The sequence below is a fragment of the Oryx dammah genome, unplaced genomic scaffold (assembly GCF_014754425.2).
Source record: "Oryx dammah isolate SB20612 unplaced genomic scaffold, SCBI_Odam_1.1 HiC_scaffold_3, whole genome shotgun sequence".
Taxonomy (NCBI): domain Eukaryota; kingdom Metazoa; phylum Chordata; class Mammalia; order Artiodactyla; family Bovidae; genus Oryx; species Oryx dammah.
This window is the reverse complement of record NW_024070187.1, coordinates 115591411-115610745: the sequence shown is the minus strand read 5'-3', so window position 1 is coordinate 115610745 and position 19335 is coordinate 115591411. Positions and strand designations below refer to the sequence as shown.

The 19335-nt window shown below is 58.8% G+C and overlaps 1 protein-coding gene across 1 annotated transcript in view; it reads right to left on the bottom strand.

Moving 5' to 3' along the window:
- The window catches only part of NKX1-1 (NK1 homeobox 1), a 5476-nt gene extending 3297 nt beyond the window's left edge, over positions 1-2179 (bottom strand). The window contains exons 1-3 of the mRNA XM_040237345.1: positions 2175-2179; positions 886-1120; positions 5-297 (exon numbers count right to left, since the gene is read on the bottom strand). Of these exons, the coding sequence (XP_040093279.1) occupies positions 5-297; positions 886-1120; positions 2175-2179 (533 nt within the window). The remainder of the gene's footprint in view (positions 1-4; positions 298-885; positions 1121-2174) is intronic.
- Positions 2180-19335: the final 17156 nt, after the last annotated feature.

Genomic DNA, 19335 nt, shown 5'->3' with positions numbered 1-19335 from the left:
GCGCCCTTCGCGCCGGGCCGGCTCCTTTATGGCGGCCCCGCCGGCGGCGCCCACGCGCCCACTCGCCGCACACACGTGCGCCCGCCGGCGGCCGCGGGCTCCGCCACCCTCGTTAGCGCGCGCGCCTAATTGGCTGCGAACGGTCCCGGGCGGAGGAGGCGGGCCCCGTGCGGGACACACGGACGGCACCCCGGGCCCGACCGACAGACGCGCAGCCCGGGGAAGAGTGCGGTGCGCGAGAGGCTGTCGCGGTTCGCTTCGCTTCCTCTCGTCCGGAAACACCGCCGGCCCCCCGGGCTTGGGGCGGGGGGAGGCAGCCCCCTTAAATAATTGCGGGGGCCCCGGGGCGCGCCCCGCGAGTTGGCTGGGGCATCCCGGCGGCTCGCGAGGCTACCGCGCCCCTCTGCGGCTGGGCGAGCCGTGCGGTCCCCGCGGGCCGACCCCCGGGGTCTCGGCCGCGTCGTCAGCCCTCTCTCGGGCGTTCCGCGGGCCTCGGTCCCGCCTCCCTCCGTCCCTCCGCTCGGGGTCTGCTCTCGAGTCTCCGGGTCTCGCTCGCTTAGCGATTTGGGCCGGCGTCCCCTCACGCCCCCGCCTCCTTCGCGCCGTCAAATTAGGGCCTGGCCTCGCGTCCGCGCCGGGGGCGGGGCCGACGGCCCCCGGGGTGGCTCATCAGAAGTGGAATCGAACGCGGGGACGGCTGGCTGGGCCTCCCGTCCCCGCCCCAAAACAGGGGCCGAAAAACTCGTGCCAAGGGCAGGAGGCTTACACAAAAATCGATAGCCTCCCGGAAGGGGAAACAGCACCGCAAACTCCCCTCCCCGCTCCCGGAGAAGTCCTTCGGCCCGGGTGTTACGTGTGCGTTTGCCTACACTGCGAGGGGCGCACCGCCCGGCCCTGGGGCCCTCGGGGGGGCCGGCCCGCGTCCGAGGGAGGGCCGCCTCTCCCTCCTCCCTGCGCCTGCCGACAAGCATACCGGCCGCCGCTGGACCCAGGTGGGAGCCAGCGGTGGGAGCGCGCGTGCGGGGTCCTCAGGGTGTGCGCTGTTGGTGGCGGGGGTGTGCGCGCGGGCGTGTGCACGAGCGGTTTGCGCCGCCCCACACTGCGGTCCCCGGAGCCTGCTCTGCACACAAGGACGGGTCCTTTGCAATTACCGCGGGCAATGATCCTTTGGAAGCAGAAATTAAAAGTTGGGAGAAATAATGGGGGACCGATTGGCTGTAATTTGGGCCAAGCTCGGACAGGCTGATCCTCAGGGAGGTGGGGGCAGGGTGGGGGGATGGGGAGGCCAGACGTCCCCTCCCCCAACCCTTCCCCTCCCCCGCGTGCTGGTCCGTCCGGAGATTCTAATCAGACCCACAACACTGTGTCCTTCCTTGCCAGGACTTGATTATTCTTTATCTTTAAATTATAAATCACCTCTGGGGGAAGGAGGGTGGATAACCTCTCATCACAGAGAGGTAATTATCTCCTTCCCACCCCCACCTTCCTGGAGGGACTCAGGCTCTCTCTGCCCCTCCCCCAGCAAAGTTTGAACATAGATGCGCACACCCGTTCGCACGCACTCACGCACTCGTTCACCAGCACACACCACACACAGGCACAAATCCATGAAAACGCAGTCACATCCCTGCAGCCAGCCTCACCCCTGCCAGCCAGCTCCCAGCTGGCCTTGGTGCCCCTCCATTCTCTCCATAAGGAGGGGCACACGGGGACCCGTCCCCTGAGCTACTGCTGGGACCCCTCACCACAACCCCCCCCCCAGGCACAGCTGCTGGGCACTGTCCTGGGCACCAAGGGGCAAGTCCCTTGGACTGGGCCCTGACCTGGTTCTGAGTGGCTGAGGCTCCTCCAGGGCACACTCACACACCATGCCTGGCCCCACCACAGGTCACCAGGGGAGGCACACACACAGCAGTCAAAACCCCCACCCCTTGCTGGGTGGGCGGAGGGTGGGGCGGGCAGGAGCCTGCGCTCACTCTGGTTACACGCTCACTCTGGTTACACGCTCATTCTGGTTACACGCTCACGTGAGGAAGAGAGATATGAGCTCTCTTGATGCAACTTCCATTCAACACGAGCACACACGTGAAATGGCGGCCTGTATAATGCAGATGAAGTTAACGTATGGTGATTTTCACTAAAGCACAGTAAATAGAATACAGTATATTACATACGACATGTTGGCGGAACAGAATACTATCCCATAACAAACCACCACGCCGTGCTCCTCTCCAAAGCACACACGCACACTCAGTGCAGCGAAGCGCTCTGCCCTGAGAGGTGAGGACTGGTCCAGGCTGAGGGCCACTCAGATGGATGGGGTGGATGGAAGCTCTGTGCCTGTCCCAGAGCGTGGAGGTCCTTCCCTCCCCTTCTTCCCCACCCGCAGCGTTCTGCTGGGAGCTTCGGCAAGAAGGCAGGGAAAGGATCTCGAAGTCTGCAGCGTGCAGCCCAGAGCAGCATGGGGCGATGGAGTGGGGGGGGGTCCACCAGAGTGCACGGGGGACCCCAGGCCGCTTTCCCACGGGAAGCGGGGTGCTGTGTGTGGACAGAGGTGGGGAGATGGTCCCGTCCTCTCCTGCCCCGGCCCTCCCCCATCTCTAAGGAACATCCGTGGTCGTGGAGATGTGCAGTACCCCCTCCTCTACCAGACCTGGAGACGGCCTCCCATCTCCCCAACTTTAGCTCAGAGCGTCTGGGGCTATAAAGACGTCCTTTTGCTCCTAATCACAATTGATTGTCAATTAGACCCTCATTTGTGCAATCTTTGCCCATCTGCCATATCGGGTTATCTCCAAGCCACCAGCTTCACTTGCGGGGGCCCCAGGTGGGGTGAAATCAGGGCTTGACGTGGGGACGGCTCCACCTGCCCGATGAACAGGAACCCCCCTCATTGCTAAGCCCCACACTCTGCACATCTGTCAGGACCAGAGGGGGTCACTGGCGGGTTGGTTGGTCGGTTGTCAAGGCTGGAAGCAACACGGACAAAGTTAGAAATCTGGGGAGAGACTGGTGATAAAAGGCCTTCGAAGTGGACCTGAGGGCACGTGTGGGTGGGGGCTGAGATTATGTGGAAGAGGGGAGGGCAGGGTGCACCCGAGGGAGCGGCGGGAGTGCTGAGCTCTCAGTCCTTTCGCCGCTGCCAGCATCCTCGCGTTTGGCCGGAGGAGCAGCCCATCTCTGCCGTTAACCCTTCGTGCGCCTGTGAAGCCCCTCCTCAATTTTTCATCTGTGAATTGTGGGAGTTGGATTCCATGTGACCTCTAAGGTCCCCATATCCTCCCCTCAAAGGGCGAAGGATGGCAGAATTACAGCCTTCGCTGTACTCGGTGGTGGTGGTGGTGGGGGCTCCCTTCTCCTCTTGCAGCTGGAAGGGCAGCAGTGCTTGGGGGTCTCCAGGGCACATGGATAAACAACCCCCGCTTTGAGTGATGTTTGGTTCATGCAAAACACACCCCAGCGCTGACGGCCCAGGGTCCTCCCAACATCCCCGTGAAGGACACAGCAGGGGTGGCCATCCCGTCCACAGATCAGCTTCAGTCGCTGAATCTGGACGGGGTCCTCTGCTGGCACTGCGCCCTCTCTGAGCAGGCGCCTCCCCGGGCACCTGTGGGGAGAGTGCAGGCGGCAGAGGTGGAGGCTGGCCACAGAAGGCTCTGTGCACCCTCCCCCTCCTATGCACCCCCAAATACCCCCTGGCAACGGCTTTGGGTCACCTGAAGTTTGGCAAATGAAAGGGGAACGCTCTGCTTCTTTGCTTTCTCATCTTCTCTGAGACCTCACCTGGGGTCTCCTGACGACTCGAGAAAGGGCGCCCCACACTCAGGACACCAGAGGAGGGAGGGGGCCTGTGCTGCTGCACGGAAGCTTTGGGACAAGGGGGACCCAGCCTCATGCAGCCTCGGCGTCCAAGGCGCCTTCAGGACCGCGGAGAGCGCACGCCCAAGCCCGTGTTCAGCACCGCGGACAGCGCCCCGACCCCTGGCGTTCTGCCCCCGGGCAGCGTCCCTGGTGCCTGCGGGCCTTTGGCCGCACCGGCCCGTGGTGCCAGCATCTTTACTGGCAAAAAGGACAGGTAATCGGCCACCAGCTGATACAGGGAGGACAGTTCAGATGGGGTGTCGGGGGGTGTCCTTGCCCCCAGCAGACTCTGTCCCTCCAGACTCCCCCTTGAGGCCTCTGTCCTCTCCAGCCACTTTGCCTGTCACTGCCCATCCCTGCAGGGCAGCAGGGGTTCCAGGTTTGATCCTGCCCGGGGTGGCCACCTCCCCTCCCTGTCCATCAGGGTCCTGCCAGACGCAGAGCTCCAAGCTCAGGCATTTTCAGTCAGTGCTCACCAGAGGCTTCTGGGATTTCTATGGATGCCCCCCAACCCAGGGTGCCAGGAAGCCCAAGATCCCTCTGTCTAGGGGTGAATGCTCAGAAGACCCCTCCCAAGTGGACTGACAGGTGCCTTGAGCTCTGGGTATCAAGGTCCCCTGACAGTGGCCACCTCTCCTGCCCCTGCCACAGCCTCCTTTCGTCTGCCCCCCATCATTCTAAAGCACAAATCCAATCACAGGCCTCCTGTTCCAGCAACTCCTTGAGGCTGCCATGGTCCAGGGCTGACTCAGGGCTCTGCAGCTCAAATCAAGCAAGGCCTTTCTGACTGGGTCCTGTGGGTGGTCCTGCTGGCTCTTAGGCCCGCATCCTGTGCCCAGAGCCCCACTGTGCCCAGATGGTATGCCTGTGGAGTGCGTCTGTTGACGGTGCCCTTAGCAACTGTCCACGCACATCCTGCCTACTCACCTTAGTGGCAGCCCCACCTGGAAGCTGCCTGATTTCCTCACCCGGAGGCGGCGTCAGCCTGGGGACCTCTCCAAGCCCCAAGCATCACGCGGTCGTGTCTTAGCGCGTCGTGGTGCCTCTGTGTGCTCGCTGCAGCTCTGGCCCCAGACCGTGGGCTCCGGGACACCATGCATGTGGCTCCCTTAGCTCCCTGTCTCCATCAGAGCAGAGGCAGGATGCAAAATGCGAAAGCGGGTTTACACTGACAAGAAAAATTGGAAGGAGCAATGCTGAGCATGGAGAGTGTGTTTCCGCTCGTGCGCTGCTCTAGCACCCCCGTAGCAGTCTGGCTCCCTTGTCTGTCACTCCCCTGGGAACAGGGAGATGGCCCTGGCCGCCTGGGTCTGTCCTCCGCTGACAGTGTGGCCTGGCGCTGATCAGGTTTCTGCCTGGTGCAGTGGACACAGGTTCTGCTCTGCCTGTTTCCTGGTTCGAGCAGCTGAGTGCGGTGGGTCAGGCTCATACCCACGAGCTGCTGGGGAGGCACCTGTCCCAGGGGCCACTCCTCTGGGGCAGGACTGGGAGGGCAGTGTCCTTGCTCTGACCTGGCTTGGCCTCTTCCTCTCTCCCGCATGGATTTCTCCTGCCTCAGTAAATCCCAGGCACCCGAATCGCTGCCCCTGGCTCTGCTTGGGCCTCCCCAGGGGTCAGAGGTTGGAGATGGACCTGGGCTACTCTGGGCTGCCTCTGCACGAGGGCGCACGGTCGGCCTGTGTGTCTGCTGTCTCGGTGCACAGCTGGGTTCCGGATGCATCTGTGCACGTGCACACTTTCACAGTAAGTCCTCCCCTCCCTCAGCCCCATCCAGCGGGAAGAGCTCCAATGAAACCAGAAACGTCATGTCAAGGGGTGGATGGTGCAGCCCAAGTCCCCTGCCCTTCACTCTCCCTCCCAGCAAGGCCTTCCGCTGGGGAAAGGATGTTCGCACTGCTGGAGCCGGCTTTGGCCGCGTGGGTTTGGCCATGTGACCTGCAGGGGCAGGAGTGACCAGGCCTCCTGACTCAGGCCTTCAGAGGCCTCCTGTTCCTGCCGGTGACCACTTCCAATCTTTTCCATCAGAACACGGTCCAGGGCCCTGACGGCCCCTCAGCTGGGCCTGGAAAGGAAGGTGTGGAGGCCGCCCGAACCCCACTAAGGCTCCTGGGGGGGATGGTAGTTGGCAGCAGGACCTGGTCCACCAGCAGGAAATGGATGACCGTGCTGTGGGCCACTGAGCACTGTGGGGTTGTTTGTTACACAGCAGGACGGTGGCAGCAGAGCCCTGACAGATACGCTGCAGCCCTCACAGCCCACGTCAGGGCTGAGACGAGGTGGCCTTAGCCCCACCCACCCGTCTGTCTCGTCTGTCTCCTGCTTCGCCCACCTGGCTCTCCCATCGTTTCTCCCTCTGCGGCCAGACCCCTCCCTGTCCAGCAGCTGGCCTAGCCACCACTCAGCCACCCCTCAGCCACAGCCTGGCCCACCCCCAAGACCTTCCCCTCATCACTCTGCGTTCTGCGCCACAGGCCTGATGGCATGCCTCGGGCTGGGTCTCGGGGTAGCAGAGAGTAAAATCCGCAGGTCTTGCCTCGGGAGCCCCTGCAGTCCCCCGGCCACGGGGAGGGCTGGCGGTGCCCGAAGCCTGAGGGGCGGAGGGCGGGTGAAGGCGGTGGGGGAGGAGGTGCCCCTCTTCCGCCCAGAGGGAGCGGGGCAGGGAGCGCGGAACCCAGCTTGGGGCGAGGGGTGGCCAAACGCGCTCGGGGTTGCGGGGGGGGGGGGGGGGGGGGGGGCCGCGGCGCGGGCGCCAGGGACACGGAAGAGGCTCCGCAACCGAATTCACAGGAGCGGCACTCAGGGGCCTGCGGCCGTGGGGCGGGAGGGCACGCGGGGGGGCGGTCAGGCGGCTTAATGAGCTTAATTGAGGTTAATGCCTCTGGTGCGGCTCCCTGATTATTAAATTATTATTATCACGCGCATGAATCATAATTAGAAGTTTGAGTAACGCTCCAGGGGAAACCTCGGAGCTGCGACTCTGGCGCGCGGTGGCGGCCCGGGGCGGGGTGGGCGGGGTGGGGGTCGCGTGCCGGGTTGAAGGGGGACGTGCCGGCGGCAGGGGTGGGGGTGCTGTGTTTGTTTGCAGAAGGATGTGTCCTGGGGTGGCGAGCGTTGTCTGCGGGAGTGGAGGCGGGGGTAGGGTCTAGGGCGGGGGAGGGCTGCGGCGCGATCACCTGCAGTGCCGTCGCCCGGGCGGGGCACCAGGGCACTGGGGTGTAGGGGGACTAGGTGCCCCGCGACCCCCAAGGCTCCCCTCCCCTGCACCTCCCCTCGGCCCCCAGGCACTCCGCGTGGCTGCGGACCTGTCCGCGTGGCCGCTTCCTAGTGCAGCTGTGTGACTCACACGTGTCTCTGCGTGTCTGCCCCTGTGTGTGTGTGTGTGCGCGCGCGCGCGCGGGGGGGGGGGGTGCACATCCTTGTGCGCGGTGTGGGTCTAACCCTGCGTGTCTGCAACCGGTGTGCGGAGGGTCCAGGTGGAAACACCCCAGGAGCGGGGTTGGGGGCGGGGTTGGGGGAGGGGTTGGGGGCGCTTTCTAGGCCGGAGCCAGGCAACAGCAGGTCTGATTCCTGAGTTTGATTCCAACCCCTCCGCCCGGTCCTCGGGCCCCGCCCCCTGCAAAGCTCCTCCCAGAGAATCCGGAGAAGAGAAGACGGGCCGGGGGCGCTGGGGAGGGTCCCGGGGCTGCTCTGCCGGAGAGAGGCCCCCTCCCCTCCCCTCCCCTCCCCCGCCCCTCCTCCGCCCCTCCCTTCCCTTCCCCTCCCCTCCCCAGCCCCTCCCCCTCCCCCCTCCACTTCTCAATTTATTTTCCTCTGTTGCAGAAACATATTGAAGGGGAAGAAAAGGAAACATTAAGGTCCACTGCGAGCCGCACAGCGGTTTAACGATTTCAAATGAGCCCCGGCTTGGGTGAGGACCTGACAATTGGCCGTCAGGATGGCAGATGACGGCTAAAATTACCCGGAATCAATATTCTCACCGGGTGTCCCGGGCTGATAAGCGCCGCCAAGACAATGTTGACTATTAAAGTCGACAGCTTGAGATATTACACTATTAGTTATGCTATTTTTAATAATCTATAATATTTGGGCTATAATTAATTAATTATACGGGTCAGATAATATCTTGGGCTGGAATGAGGTCTGAAGGACCTATTACGGTGGTAATGAGAAAGGAGAAATCTAATCTGAGGACAGGTGCAAGAGAGCCGCGTGCAGGCCCAGGACGCTGCCGCCTGGCGCGTGGGCCCGGCTGCCTCTGCCCTGGACCAGCCCAGTGCAGCGGCCTCTGGAAGCAGGGCCCTTGGTCACAGGTGTGGGTCTCTGCCTCTGAGCAGCTGGGGGAGGGCAAGGGGGAGGGCCTGGGCCTCCTCCAGGGATACTCCGGTCCTCCGGCCCACTGCTTCCCGGGCTCTCTCTCACGTGAGAGCCAGACTGGGGGTTCCTGGTCCAAGCTGCTAACAGCTCAGATGGCAGTCCTTGCCTCACGCCCATCCAACCTCTTCCCAACACAGGGGACAAGACTCAGGCCTGCTCTCTCCATCTGGAGGACCTCTCCAGCTGCTCACCCCACCACCCCCTCCCTCCCACCCCCGGCCAGGAGGCCTTCCTGCTGCGGCCCCAGGGCCTTTGCACTGGCTGTCGCCTCGTTCCAACTGCCCACCTTCTCACTGACACACATCACTTCTCGCTGATGCTCATTCCAGCGGCGCCTCCTCGAAGGGCCTGTGTCAGATACCCTGGCCACAGACGAGTGTTGGTTTGCTGGAGCAGCAATGGCGGGCCGGCGCTGCTGCTCCTGAGGGCACAGAGCCAGGGAACCCAGGTCTGGACGAGGGCCACGTGCGGGCCGGCTGAGCTCAGCAGGGCCGCCGCCCCCCCGGGCTGTGCTCCAGCCACAGGAGTCGCCCTGCCCTCGCTATGGTCCTTCCCCCAAACCATGCTGGGGCTGCTTCCCAGGAATGCGGTCCTGCCAGGATGGCCGTGGGTGGGAAGGGGCGCTCTGTCTGCCTGCCCGGGGGTCTGGGGCCTCAGCAGAGCCCGAGGTCTGGACGTCCTGATGGGGTGAGGGCCCCCGCAGGGCTGCCACTCCTCACCCCAGAGCCTCCTCTTCCTGGGCAGCCCTCAGCCGCCGCCCAGCCTGCCCTCTCCCGCCCGCACCTCCTCATGGCCAGCTGCTGCGGTGCTGGGTGGCGGGAGGAGGCCACTCCGTCTGCAGGGAATTCGAAACCGGAGTGAGACCAGCAGCAGCCGGCCCCTTCCGCCTGTCACCAGCGTGGCAAGTCTAAACCATGTCAGTGATAAGTATTCCTCCTGGAAAAACATGCTTTGTCGGTCCAAGCTCTAGCCGGTGCCTGTGCTTGCTGTAGTCTGTAGAAACGTCTGTGAACTTCCGACCCCACATCTCCCAGCTTCTCCCTGTGTGTGACCGTCACCCACGCAGACGCCGAGCGGGACCCCAGGCCCCAGACCGGCCACACCTGTCACCGTCTTGGTGTTCCACTCTCACCCTTGCGCAAACGGCAGGCCCCACATAAAGACCCGGAAACAGATGCAGAGTGTGTGCCCGTGCTGTGCCCTTCTAGCTCACAGCTCCGGAGCGGACCCCGAGGGCGTCTTCCAGCGCACCGGGGTGGTCCTGCCCCAGCCCCAGGGGCTAAGAAAGTACGGTAGTGGGAGAAAGCTGGAGAAACCCCGTCCAGGTTCCTCTTGACCGTTTCTCAGCCCTGCTGTCCGTGGGGACAGGTGTGTGGTGGGTGGTGGGGAGGAGCTGACCCGAGGGCCAGGAGGAGCCTTCCAGGGCTCTTTACCACACTCTGCAACTCTCCCTCAGACCTGAAGTTACTCTCAGATGAAATTTTTACTAAAATACTAAATTTTAGTAAAAAATATTGAAATTACTAAAATTTTAATGTGATCTAAAAGTACCAACCATTACCTTTTCCCTTTTTTTGCATTTCAGTATTAAATTGGTTAAATTTTTTACTGATGATGTAAAAATCCAATAAAAGAAAATCCTCACCATCGGTGTTTATTGTCTGTCCAGTTCAGTTCAGTTGCTCAGTCGTGTCTGACTCTTTACGACCCCAAGGACTGCAGCGCGCCAGGCCTCCCTATCCATCACCAACTCCCAGAGTTCACCCAAACTCATGTCCATCAAGTTGGTGACGCCATCCCACCGTCTCATCTGTCATCCCCTTCTCCTCCTGCCTTCAATCTTTCCCAACATCAGGGTCTTTTCCAGTGAGTCAGCTCTTCGCATCAGGTGGCCAAAGTGTTGGAGCTTCAGCTTCAGCATCTGTTCTTCCAATGAATATTCAGGACTGAGCTCCTTTAGGATGGACTGGTTGGATTGCCTTGCTGTGGTTGCTTATTTTCTGATGACTGCTGGCAAGAACCGTCTGTGTGCCCCGGTCTCAAATCCTGGTGCAGACACCCTGCACACAGCAGACGCTGCACACGCCGCCCCCGCCCCAGGCTCCTCCTCGCGCCTCTCCCTTCTCCCGGGCCTTCTGTCACCCTCCCGCCGGCACAGGTGGGTGTTTGGGTTCCCGCTCACCTCCCGTGTACAGTGGATGTAGAACCGCTCCAGCGCTGTCAGCAGAGAAGGGGTGGTACACTTAGGCCACCGGGATCGAGGGCCACAGAGACAATGGGTTTGGGGCAAGGCTCCCAGCGGAAGGGGGAAGCCCGCTGACTGGGCCGGGCCCCGCGGTGTCCCCTCTGACCACAGAGGGGACGTGCGGACAAAGGTGCCAAGAAGCCAAAACGTCTCCCAGGTGCCCGCTTCCCTCCCGCCCTCTCTTCTGCTTGTGGAAGCTCAGCCGTCAGTGCCGAGCGTCCAGCTCCTCCACCCCGTGTGACGTCACGAGCCGGGACTGACCCTCAGCCAAGCCGGGCTCCCTGCATGCCAGCCCGTCATCACCCAGGTGGCCCAGGGCGCTTGTGTGCCATGGGGGGGCCCTGGTTTATCTTGGATCCCCTCTTTAAGAGACAGCAGACACGAGCTGCCAGGTTGAAGTGAAGTCCTGCTTGGCCCCAAGCTCCCAGGCACCAAGCAGGTGGGTCCACTGTCTGGCTGTGAGTTTTGTTTGGTGGATGCTGGTGAGAACGCTGGTCCTGTGTGGGTTTCGTGAACTGCATTTGCCCCTCTTCTATTTGTTCAGCTGTTGGGGTTGTTGTGCTGTAGTAACAGGTTAAAAATTCTTAATTATAAAATATTTCAGACAGAAACAGAAGCTCCCTTGTACTGTCACTCAGATTCAACGATTATCGACGTCTTGTCTCTGCGGGTCCATCCATTCACAGCCACGCTTTTCCTTCCAGAATATTTTAAACTGTATCTCTAGATATCAAACCCTTTCACCTGTGACTATTTCAGCCAAGAAAAACAAGCTGAAAAACAGGTATCCAGATGGGGAAGGAAAAAAACACAACTGTCCCACATACAGACAACACGATTACCCACAGAGAATCCCACGGACTGACCTCCTGGGGCTCGGAAGGTTGGCAGCTCAGAGGATGCACCCTGGAAAAGTCGGTCACATTTCTATCTGCTGGCGATCGGCCGCTGGAAGCTTGAAACGTGCAGCAGCTTCAGGCCTAGGGGCTCCTTCCCGTCGCTGGTCCTCTGAGTCCCTATGATGATCAGATGTCACGTTCTGGGACATGCATTTTCTGCAGCTGCTGGTGTGGCCACGTGCTCTTTTCGGCCCATGCCTGGAGCGCTCGCTCCACCAGCCTTGGCTGAAGGACGACCACGGCTCCCGCAGCACTGAACGTCTCTGCCGTCTCGGGGTGCACCCTCTCGGTCTTAGCGTGCTTGCTCCTTTTATCTGCGGCTGGGGTCCAGTTTTCTAGTTTTGTGTTGAAGATTTTTGTATGCTTGCTCATCACAGGTGTTGTTCTGTAGCTCTTTATCTGGTTCTGCCTCTGTCGGCTGTTGGAATTAGGGTGATGCTGGCCTCATAAAATGGGAGTGTTATCTCTTCTGTTTTCTTAGAGGTTAGGTAGAATTGGTGTTATTTTTATGTCTAAGTATTTTGAAGAATTTGTCAGTGAATCAGAGTTTGGAATTTTCTTATTTGAAAGGTCCGTAACTATGGAGCCAGTTGCTTTAGGAGATGGGATATTCAGGTTGTTAGTTCTTGGGTAAGTTTTGATGGTTTGTGGATTGCAAGAAATTGGTCCGTTCGTCGACATTGTTGCACCCGAGCGTGTGGAGTCATTCCTAATTGTCCTTTGCGTGTCTGTGGGCTCCGTGGGGATGGCTCTTTCCTCACTCCTGTTATTAGTAATTTGTGTCTTCCCTCTTTTTTTCCCCTTTTTCAGTCTACCTAGAAATTAACAAATTTAATTGACTTTCCCAAAGAAGCGATTCTTGATTTCATTGATTTTACCTAACGTTTTTCTGTTTTTTCACTTCAGTGATTGGGGCTTCGCCTTTGTTATTTCCTTTCTTCCGGCTGCTTTGCATTTCCTTTGCTCTTATTTTTCTAGTTTGCTAAGAAGGAAGCTTAGGTCACCGAGGTCGTCTTTCTTCTTTTCCAATATAAGCACTAATGTCAAAACTTTCCCTTCTAAGCACTTCAACTGCAATCCACAAGTAATTTTGATACTGACACTTTTCATTTTCATTTTCATTTTTTTTTTTGTCTTCGGTTCTCAGTGGTTTGATTATGATGTTTCTGGGAAGGAATTTGTTTTGAGTTTACCTTCTTTGGAGTTTACTGAGCTTCTCGAGTCTGTAAATATATGTCTTTTAGCAGATCTTGGATATTTGGCGTCCCTGTTTCTTCAAATATGTGTTTTATACTCTCTCCCTTCCTCTGGAACTTTGCGTTGCGGCGTATATCAATTCTTTCCTTTTTCTTGCCTACCAGTGTGTCATTGTACAGATATACGACATTTTCTTTATCTAATCATCTGTTGATGGACATTATAAATAGTACTGCTATGAACATTCCTGTACAAGTTCTTGTGTGGATGTAAAGATTTTATTTCTCCCAGGTAGATACCTAGGAGTGGAGTTGCTGGGTCACTGGGTAACTCTATGCTTAATCTTTTGAGGAGCTGCCAAACTGCTTCAAAAGTTTTAAAATGGCTACACCATATTACGTCCCCTCCAGCAGCACATAAGGGTTCCAATTTCCTCACCTCCTTGTCAGCACTTATTATTGTCTGACCTTTTGTTTCTAACCACCCTAGGGGGTGTAGAATGGTGCCTCACTGTGGCTTTACTTTGCATTTCTCTGATGATCTGTGACACTGGGCATCTTTTCCATCTGTTTATTGGCCATTTTTCTATTGGCCATCCAAGCCAGGCTTCAGCAACACGTGACGCGTGAGCTCCCTGATGCTCAAGCTGGTTTTAGAAAAGGCAGAGGAACCAGAGATCAAATTGCCAACATCGGCTGGATCATGGAAAGAGCAAGAGAGTTCCAAAAAAAAAAAAAAAAACCACATCTATTTCTGCTTTATTGACTATGCCAAAGCCTTTGACTGTGTGGATCACAATAAACTGTGGAAAATTCTGAAAGAGATGGGAACACCAGACCATCTGACCTGCCTCTTGAGAAATCTGTATGCAGGTCAGGAAGCAACAGTTAGAACTGGACACAGAACAGACTGGTTCCAAATCAGGAAAGGAGTGCGTCAAGGCTGTATATTGTCACCCTGCTTATTTAACTTCTATGCAGAGTACATCATGAGAAACGCTGGGCTGGAAGAACCACAAGCTGGAATCAAGATTGCCGGGAGAAATATCAATAACCTCGGGTATGCAGATGACATCACCCTCATGGCAGAAAGTGAAGAGGAACTAGAAAGCCTCTTGATGAAAGTGAAAGAGGAGAGTGAAAAAGTTGGCTTAAAGCTCAACATTCAGAAAACGAAGATCATGGCATCCGGTCCCATCACTTCATGGCAAATAGATGGGGAAACAGTGGAAACAGTGTCAGACTTTATTTTTCTGGGCTCCAAAATCACTGCAGATGGTGATTGCAGCCATGAAATTAAAAGATGCTTGCTCCTTGGAAGGAAAGTTATGACCAACCTAGACAACATATTAAAAAGTGGAGACATTACTTTGCCAACAGAGGTCCGTCTAGTCAAGGCTATGGTTTTTCCAGTAGTCATGTATGGATGTGAGAGGTGGACTGTAAAGAAAGCTGAGCCCTGAAGAATTGATGCTTTTGAACTGTGGTGTTGGAGAAGACTCTTGAGAGTCCCTTGGACTGCAAGGAGATCCAACCAATCCATCCTAAAGGAGATCAGTCCTGGGTGTTCATTGGAAGGACTGATGCTGAGGCTGAAACTCCAATACTTTGGCCACCTGATGTGAAGAGCTGACTCATTTGAAAAGACCCTGATGCTGGGAAAGATTGAGGGCAGGAGGAGAAGGGGATAACAGAGGATGAGATGGCTGGGTGGCATCACCGACACAATGGACATGGGTTTGGGTGGACTCTGGGAGTTGGTGATGGACAGGGAGGCCTGGCGTGCTGCGGTTCATGGGGTCGCAGAGAGCTGGACACGCCTGAGTGACTGGACTGAGCTGATTGGCCATTTGTACATGTCTCTTGAAGAAATGTCTATTCAGATCATTTGCCTATTTTTAAGCAATTATTTGGTCTTTTATTATTGAATTTTAAGAATTTTTTTATGCATTCAAGATACAACGTACTTGTCAGATATCTCATTTGAAAACATTGTCTCCTGTTCTTGAGGATGTCGTTGTACTTTCTTGATAGAGTCCTTCGTACTTTGTCCTTTGAAGCACAGATATCGTTAACTTTAAGTTCATCTATTTTCCTTTTTGTTGCTGATGCTTTTGGCATCACATCTAAGAAGCCATTGCGAAGTCTGAGACTGAATATTTACCACTATCTTTTTTTCTAAGAGTTACATAATTTTGGTTCTTACATGGCTTTCAATCCATTCTGAGTTAATCCTTGTGTGTGGTATGAGGTAAGGGTTGAGCTTTATTCTTTTGCATGTGGACATTCTGTCTTCCCAGCGCCCTTTGTTGAAAAGAGTCTTCCTTACCCAGAATAGTCTCAGCACCACTGTGAACAGTCAGTTGACGCTCTGTCTCTAGACTGTTCGGGCCCACTCTCCTTTCTGTCTGTCCTTGTGGTGGTGCCACGCTGTCTGAATGGGCTTCAAAACTGGGCTTAGTGGGTCCTTCTTTTCTCCTTTCTCACGGTCTTTCGGCTATTCTGAGTCCCCCGCAATTCCATGAAAATTACAGAATCAGCTTGTCAGTTTGTACAAAGAGGTCCGTTAGGATTCTGAAAGGGATTTCAGTGAACCTGAAGACCAGTTTGGAGAGTATTGTCATCTTAAACCAGTATTAAGTCTTTGAAAACATGGCCACAGGCTACGTCTCCATCTCCTCAGCTCTTAATTCCTCTCAGCAGCGTTTTGTAGAGTTCAGTGGGCCCATCTTACACCCTCTTGGTTAAATTTATTCTTAAAAAATTTTATGGGATTTTAAATGGAATTGTTTCCTTAGTTTCATTTTCAGATAGTTTATTAAGATTACACTTTTAAATTTCATTTCTTTGATTTGCAATTTCATTTTTCTTCTCTTATGCTAAAAATTCTATTTCCTAATGATGTTAACATAATTACTTGTATGCCTCATCCTACAATATACCTACAATAATTTCAAAGTAGCAGAACCACTGTCTGCGTCAGTAAGAGGGTCTCCAAGTATGAGGGCTTCTCAATACAGTCCACCTGTTTCTGCCTAGGCTGCCCTCCACTCGGCTGGAGCAGGTCTTTCCCTGTGTTTGGATCAATGGCCCTATTTTGTCTTAGAATTTGGTGAATCGATATTTTCTTTGTTTATTTATTTTTTATTTTGTAAAGCCTTTGCTGTTCAGCCATTAAGTCGCATCTGACTCTCTGCAAGGGCTTCGGTGCACCGAGCGCCTCTCTCACCTCCTGGAGTTTGGTCAAACCCACGGCCATCGGGGCGGCGACGCCACCCACCCATCCCATCCTGTCACCCCCTCCTCCTGCCCTCGACCTTCCCCAGCGTCGGGGTCTTTTCCAACGAGTCGGCTCTGCGGCCAGGGTGTTGTAAGGCCGTCACGTGGAACCAGCGTGCAAACCCCACGGCCCAGGGCCTCCACAGCTGTCTGGCCGCCCTCCCGGCGCCACCCTGCTCTCCCCACCCCGGAGGCAACTGAGTCAATTCATGTTCTGTTCACCTTCTCACGCTTCTTTTCTGAAAATACAGGCGGGTGGGCACAGCTGTCCATAGTCCCCTCTCTTCTCCTAAAGAGAGGCGCCATCCACTGTGCTCTACGCGGACGCAAGGGTGGCGGTTTTCCCCCTCCCACCCTCACCGCCCCAGCCCCGCTCCTGGGGTGTCTGCTCGGCCCTGGGCACAAGGGAGCGCGCCCTCGGCTTTGGCTTTAAAATGGCGCCCCTGAGCCTGTGCCCCGCGAGAGGCCGTCTTCTTAAGACGCCTTGGCCCTTGAGCCGGCGGTTGACGCCACCAGACTACGGCCCCAGCACCCCCAGCCGCCTTTGCGGGGGGTTCCTCCGCGCCGCGCTTGGGGGGCCGCCTCCGGGCTGCGCTGGGCGGGGCCTCCCTGCACGCCCGTCGCTTTGCGGGTCTCGGAAAACTCCGTGTGGCAGCCACGTTTGCAGTCCATCTACGCGCTCGAGGGACAGGCCTGAAGCGCAGTGGTGAGCGCTGCGGGGCCTGGGCGCCTGCCGGGCTCATGGCTGGGGGGAGGGGTCCGGGACCGGAGGTCTGACGCCCCCCCCGTCTCCTCTCTTGGTCTTTGTTCCCCAGCCTGACCACCACTTGGCGGACGGGGGCCGGGAAGCAAGGAGTCCGCGCTGTCCTGCTCCGAAGGTGGACAGGCTGCCGAGGCGGGGTCTGGGCCGCTGACCCCTGGGTTGCAGGACGCCCGTCCACTGCGGCGGGTGAGGGTCTGTGAGTCCCTGCCTGGTGTCTGGGGCTTTCCTTCCTGGGAGCTGAGTGGACTGGGTGGGCCTTTAACGAACGGGATATGTGACAACCACGTCGGTCCCCAGCCTTAGTTTACCGATCTGTAAAGGGGGTGATGCAGGAACAGAAGCGCTTCCTTCTGGAAGGCGTCCTGGAAGCATGTCCAACACGCTTGGCTTGTAGGAGGCACCCGGGGCCAGTCTCTCTGGTTTCGTCCTGGTCGCCTCTTGGCTCCCCCGTCAGGCTGACTGTGTGTCAGAAGGCCGGGGCGCTGGTCCTGGGAGGGAGGCCTCCAGGCCCTCGTTCAGCGCCATCTCTCAGGACCAGGGCTGGAGCCCCAGCACCGAGGCCACTGGCCCTTCCTGGAGGGTGTGTGAGGGGAGGCGTGGGGACCGCAGGGCGAGAGGGCGGCCGGCCACGGCTCCCACGTGGGGTTCAGCCGCCCGAGGACCACTGCTTGTCTTGAAGCCGGGGGCCTGAGGGTCAGGATGGCTGCTGCTAGAACTGACGCTGCTCCTGGCCTGGGGGCAGGTGGGCCTCTACGGGGAGCAAGTCAGCCTCCACTGTCCCCCTACCCCCGCCGCCCGCCGATGAAATGGGGCTTCCCGCAGGGTTGGGCCCAGGCCACTGTGAGAGCCGAAACTTGGGCAGCAGCCCAAGGGCCAGGGCTGGGCTCCGGGGTCCGCAGAAGACTCGGTTTCAGAGCGCAGTCAGTCCGTCGGTCAGCAAACCTCACGGGGCTTGGGGACACAGGAGTGAGCACGCTCCGCGCTCCCTGCCCGGGAGCAGCCCACCTCGAGGGCAGACATGCCCAGACAAGCAGAGCGGGCTCAGGCGGGCCCACAGCAGGGGGTTTGCTGTGGACACCGCGGCAGGGCCTTCTGGGCCGGGGGAGGTACCGAGGGCCAGGTGGACCCCATGACGACCTGCACAACCGAGTGGGGGCCGTCGGGGCTGACGGAGAAACGGGGCGGCGGGCTGGCCCCGAGTGGCAGTGAAGGGGGTCTGAGCCAGGCTCTGGGTGCTGGAGGCCCTGCCTACCCTTCCTGCAGCTGGGAGGGCCTCCTGGGACACGCACCTGGTCTGGCCTCCCGCAGGCCTGGCGGCTCCCCGCCGCAACCAGAAATGTTCACGGAGCCCCCTGCACCATCTCTAGGCTCCAGGCCCAGGTCAGGGTCCCTGAGCCGGGACGACTCTCCCCAGGGCCGAGGGCTCTGGGCCAGGTGGGCATCCTCCATCTGCCGGGAGCTGACGTCGAGGGGCTGTAGGAGCAGAGTCCCGGATGGGCTTGGAAGGAGCCGGGGGAGGGAGGCGAGGGTGCTGCAGACCTTGGGGCCCCTCTGCCAGGGGCTGGAACATGGCGGCCTTGGGCACCGCCGGTTCCCCTCCAACCCCAGCCTCGGGGTGGCCTGTTCTCTGCGCACGACCCCACCCCACCCCAGGACAGAGCGGCAGGCGCCCCACCCTCAGGGGCCTCAGGAGCGTGTGACAGGTGTGGCTGAAGGCGGGGTGGGGGCAGGCAGGCGCAGTCCCATGACGCGCTCACTCCCCAGCTGATGCCCTGGGTCTTCAGCAGGTGGGGGTCACGTCCAGTCAGGCAGGACACGGACGTCAGGGAGACGCACGTGGTCTCTGGCAGCCTCCCCTGGGCCGGGGCCGCGGGGAGGCTGAGACCCACTACCGCCCGCCTGCCTGCGGGCTTCCCCCTGGCCCAGCTGGCCCACAGCACCAGTCAGCTCCGTGTAGGTGCAGACACGTCCCTCTGGCTGCTCCTCTGGAAGCCTGGACCCACTTCGGGGAAAACCCAGGGCGGTGGAGGGGCAGCGTGGGTACCCGGGGTCAGGGGGCTGCTGTGACTGCGCTGTTCTCAGGGCCCCTCCCTCCCGAGGGGACAGGAGCCCCGCCCCACCCCCAGCAGGCGCCCAGAACCTAGCCCAGCACCCCCAGGGTCTCCCAGAGCTCGCAGGCTCCAGATCCAATCTCACCCGTGTTCCCGCCTCGAGGCCCAGCAGTGGGGTTTTGGTTTTGCAGCTACAGGAAGGTCAAGAAGGGGCAGGAGAAGGGGCCAAGGGGCTGAATGTCAGAGGAGCCCCGGGAGTCGACTCTGAGCGCCAGCCGTCTGTGGCAGAGGAGGGTTGTGGTCCCGCAGATGTTCCCGCCTGGGCGTCTGCACCGGCTCCATATCAAGGCCAAGGTCAACACCCTGAACTGTGCCCCAGCGCCAGGCCAGGCCTGTCCTCCTCCCGGCCCGGCTGGGTGGAGCAGCTTTCTGCATCAGACCGGCTGATGGTGGGGCCCAAGCGCTCCGGGTCAGGTGGGGCCTGCAGGGGGGGTCCCGCTGCCCCACACGGCCCCCCACTTTGTGCCCTTGGCTCTCTCCTGTCACCCCGCACCCCCAGGCCCCGCCCCCTCCTGTCTCCTCTGCACACTTCCGGGCAGGCCTTCTCCCTGGGCTCCAGGCCCATCCATCGGCTGTCCCCTGGAGAGGCCCTTCCCGGGATCCTGAG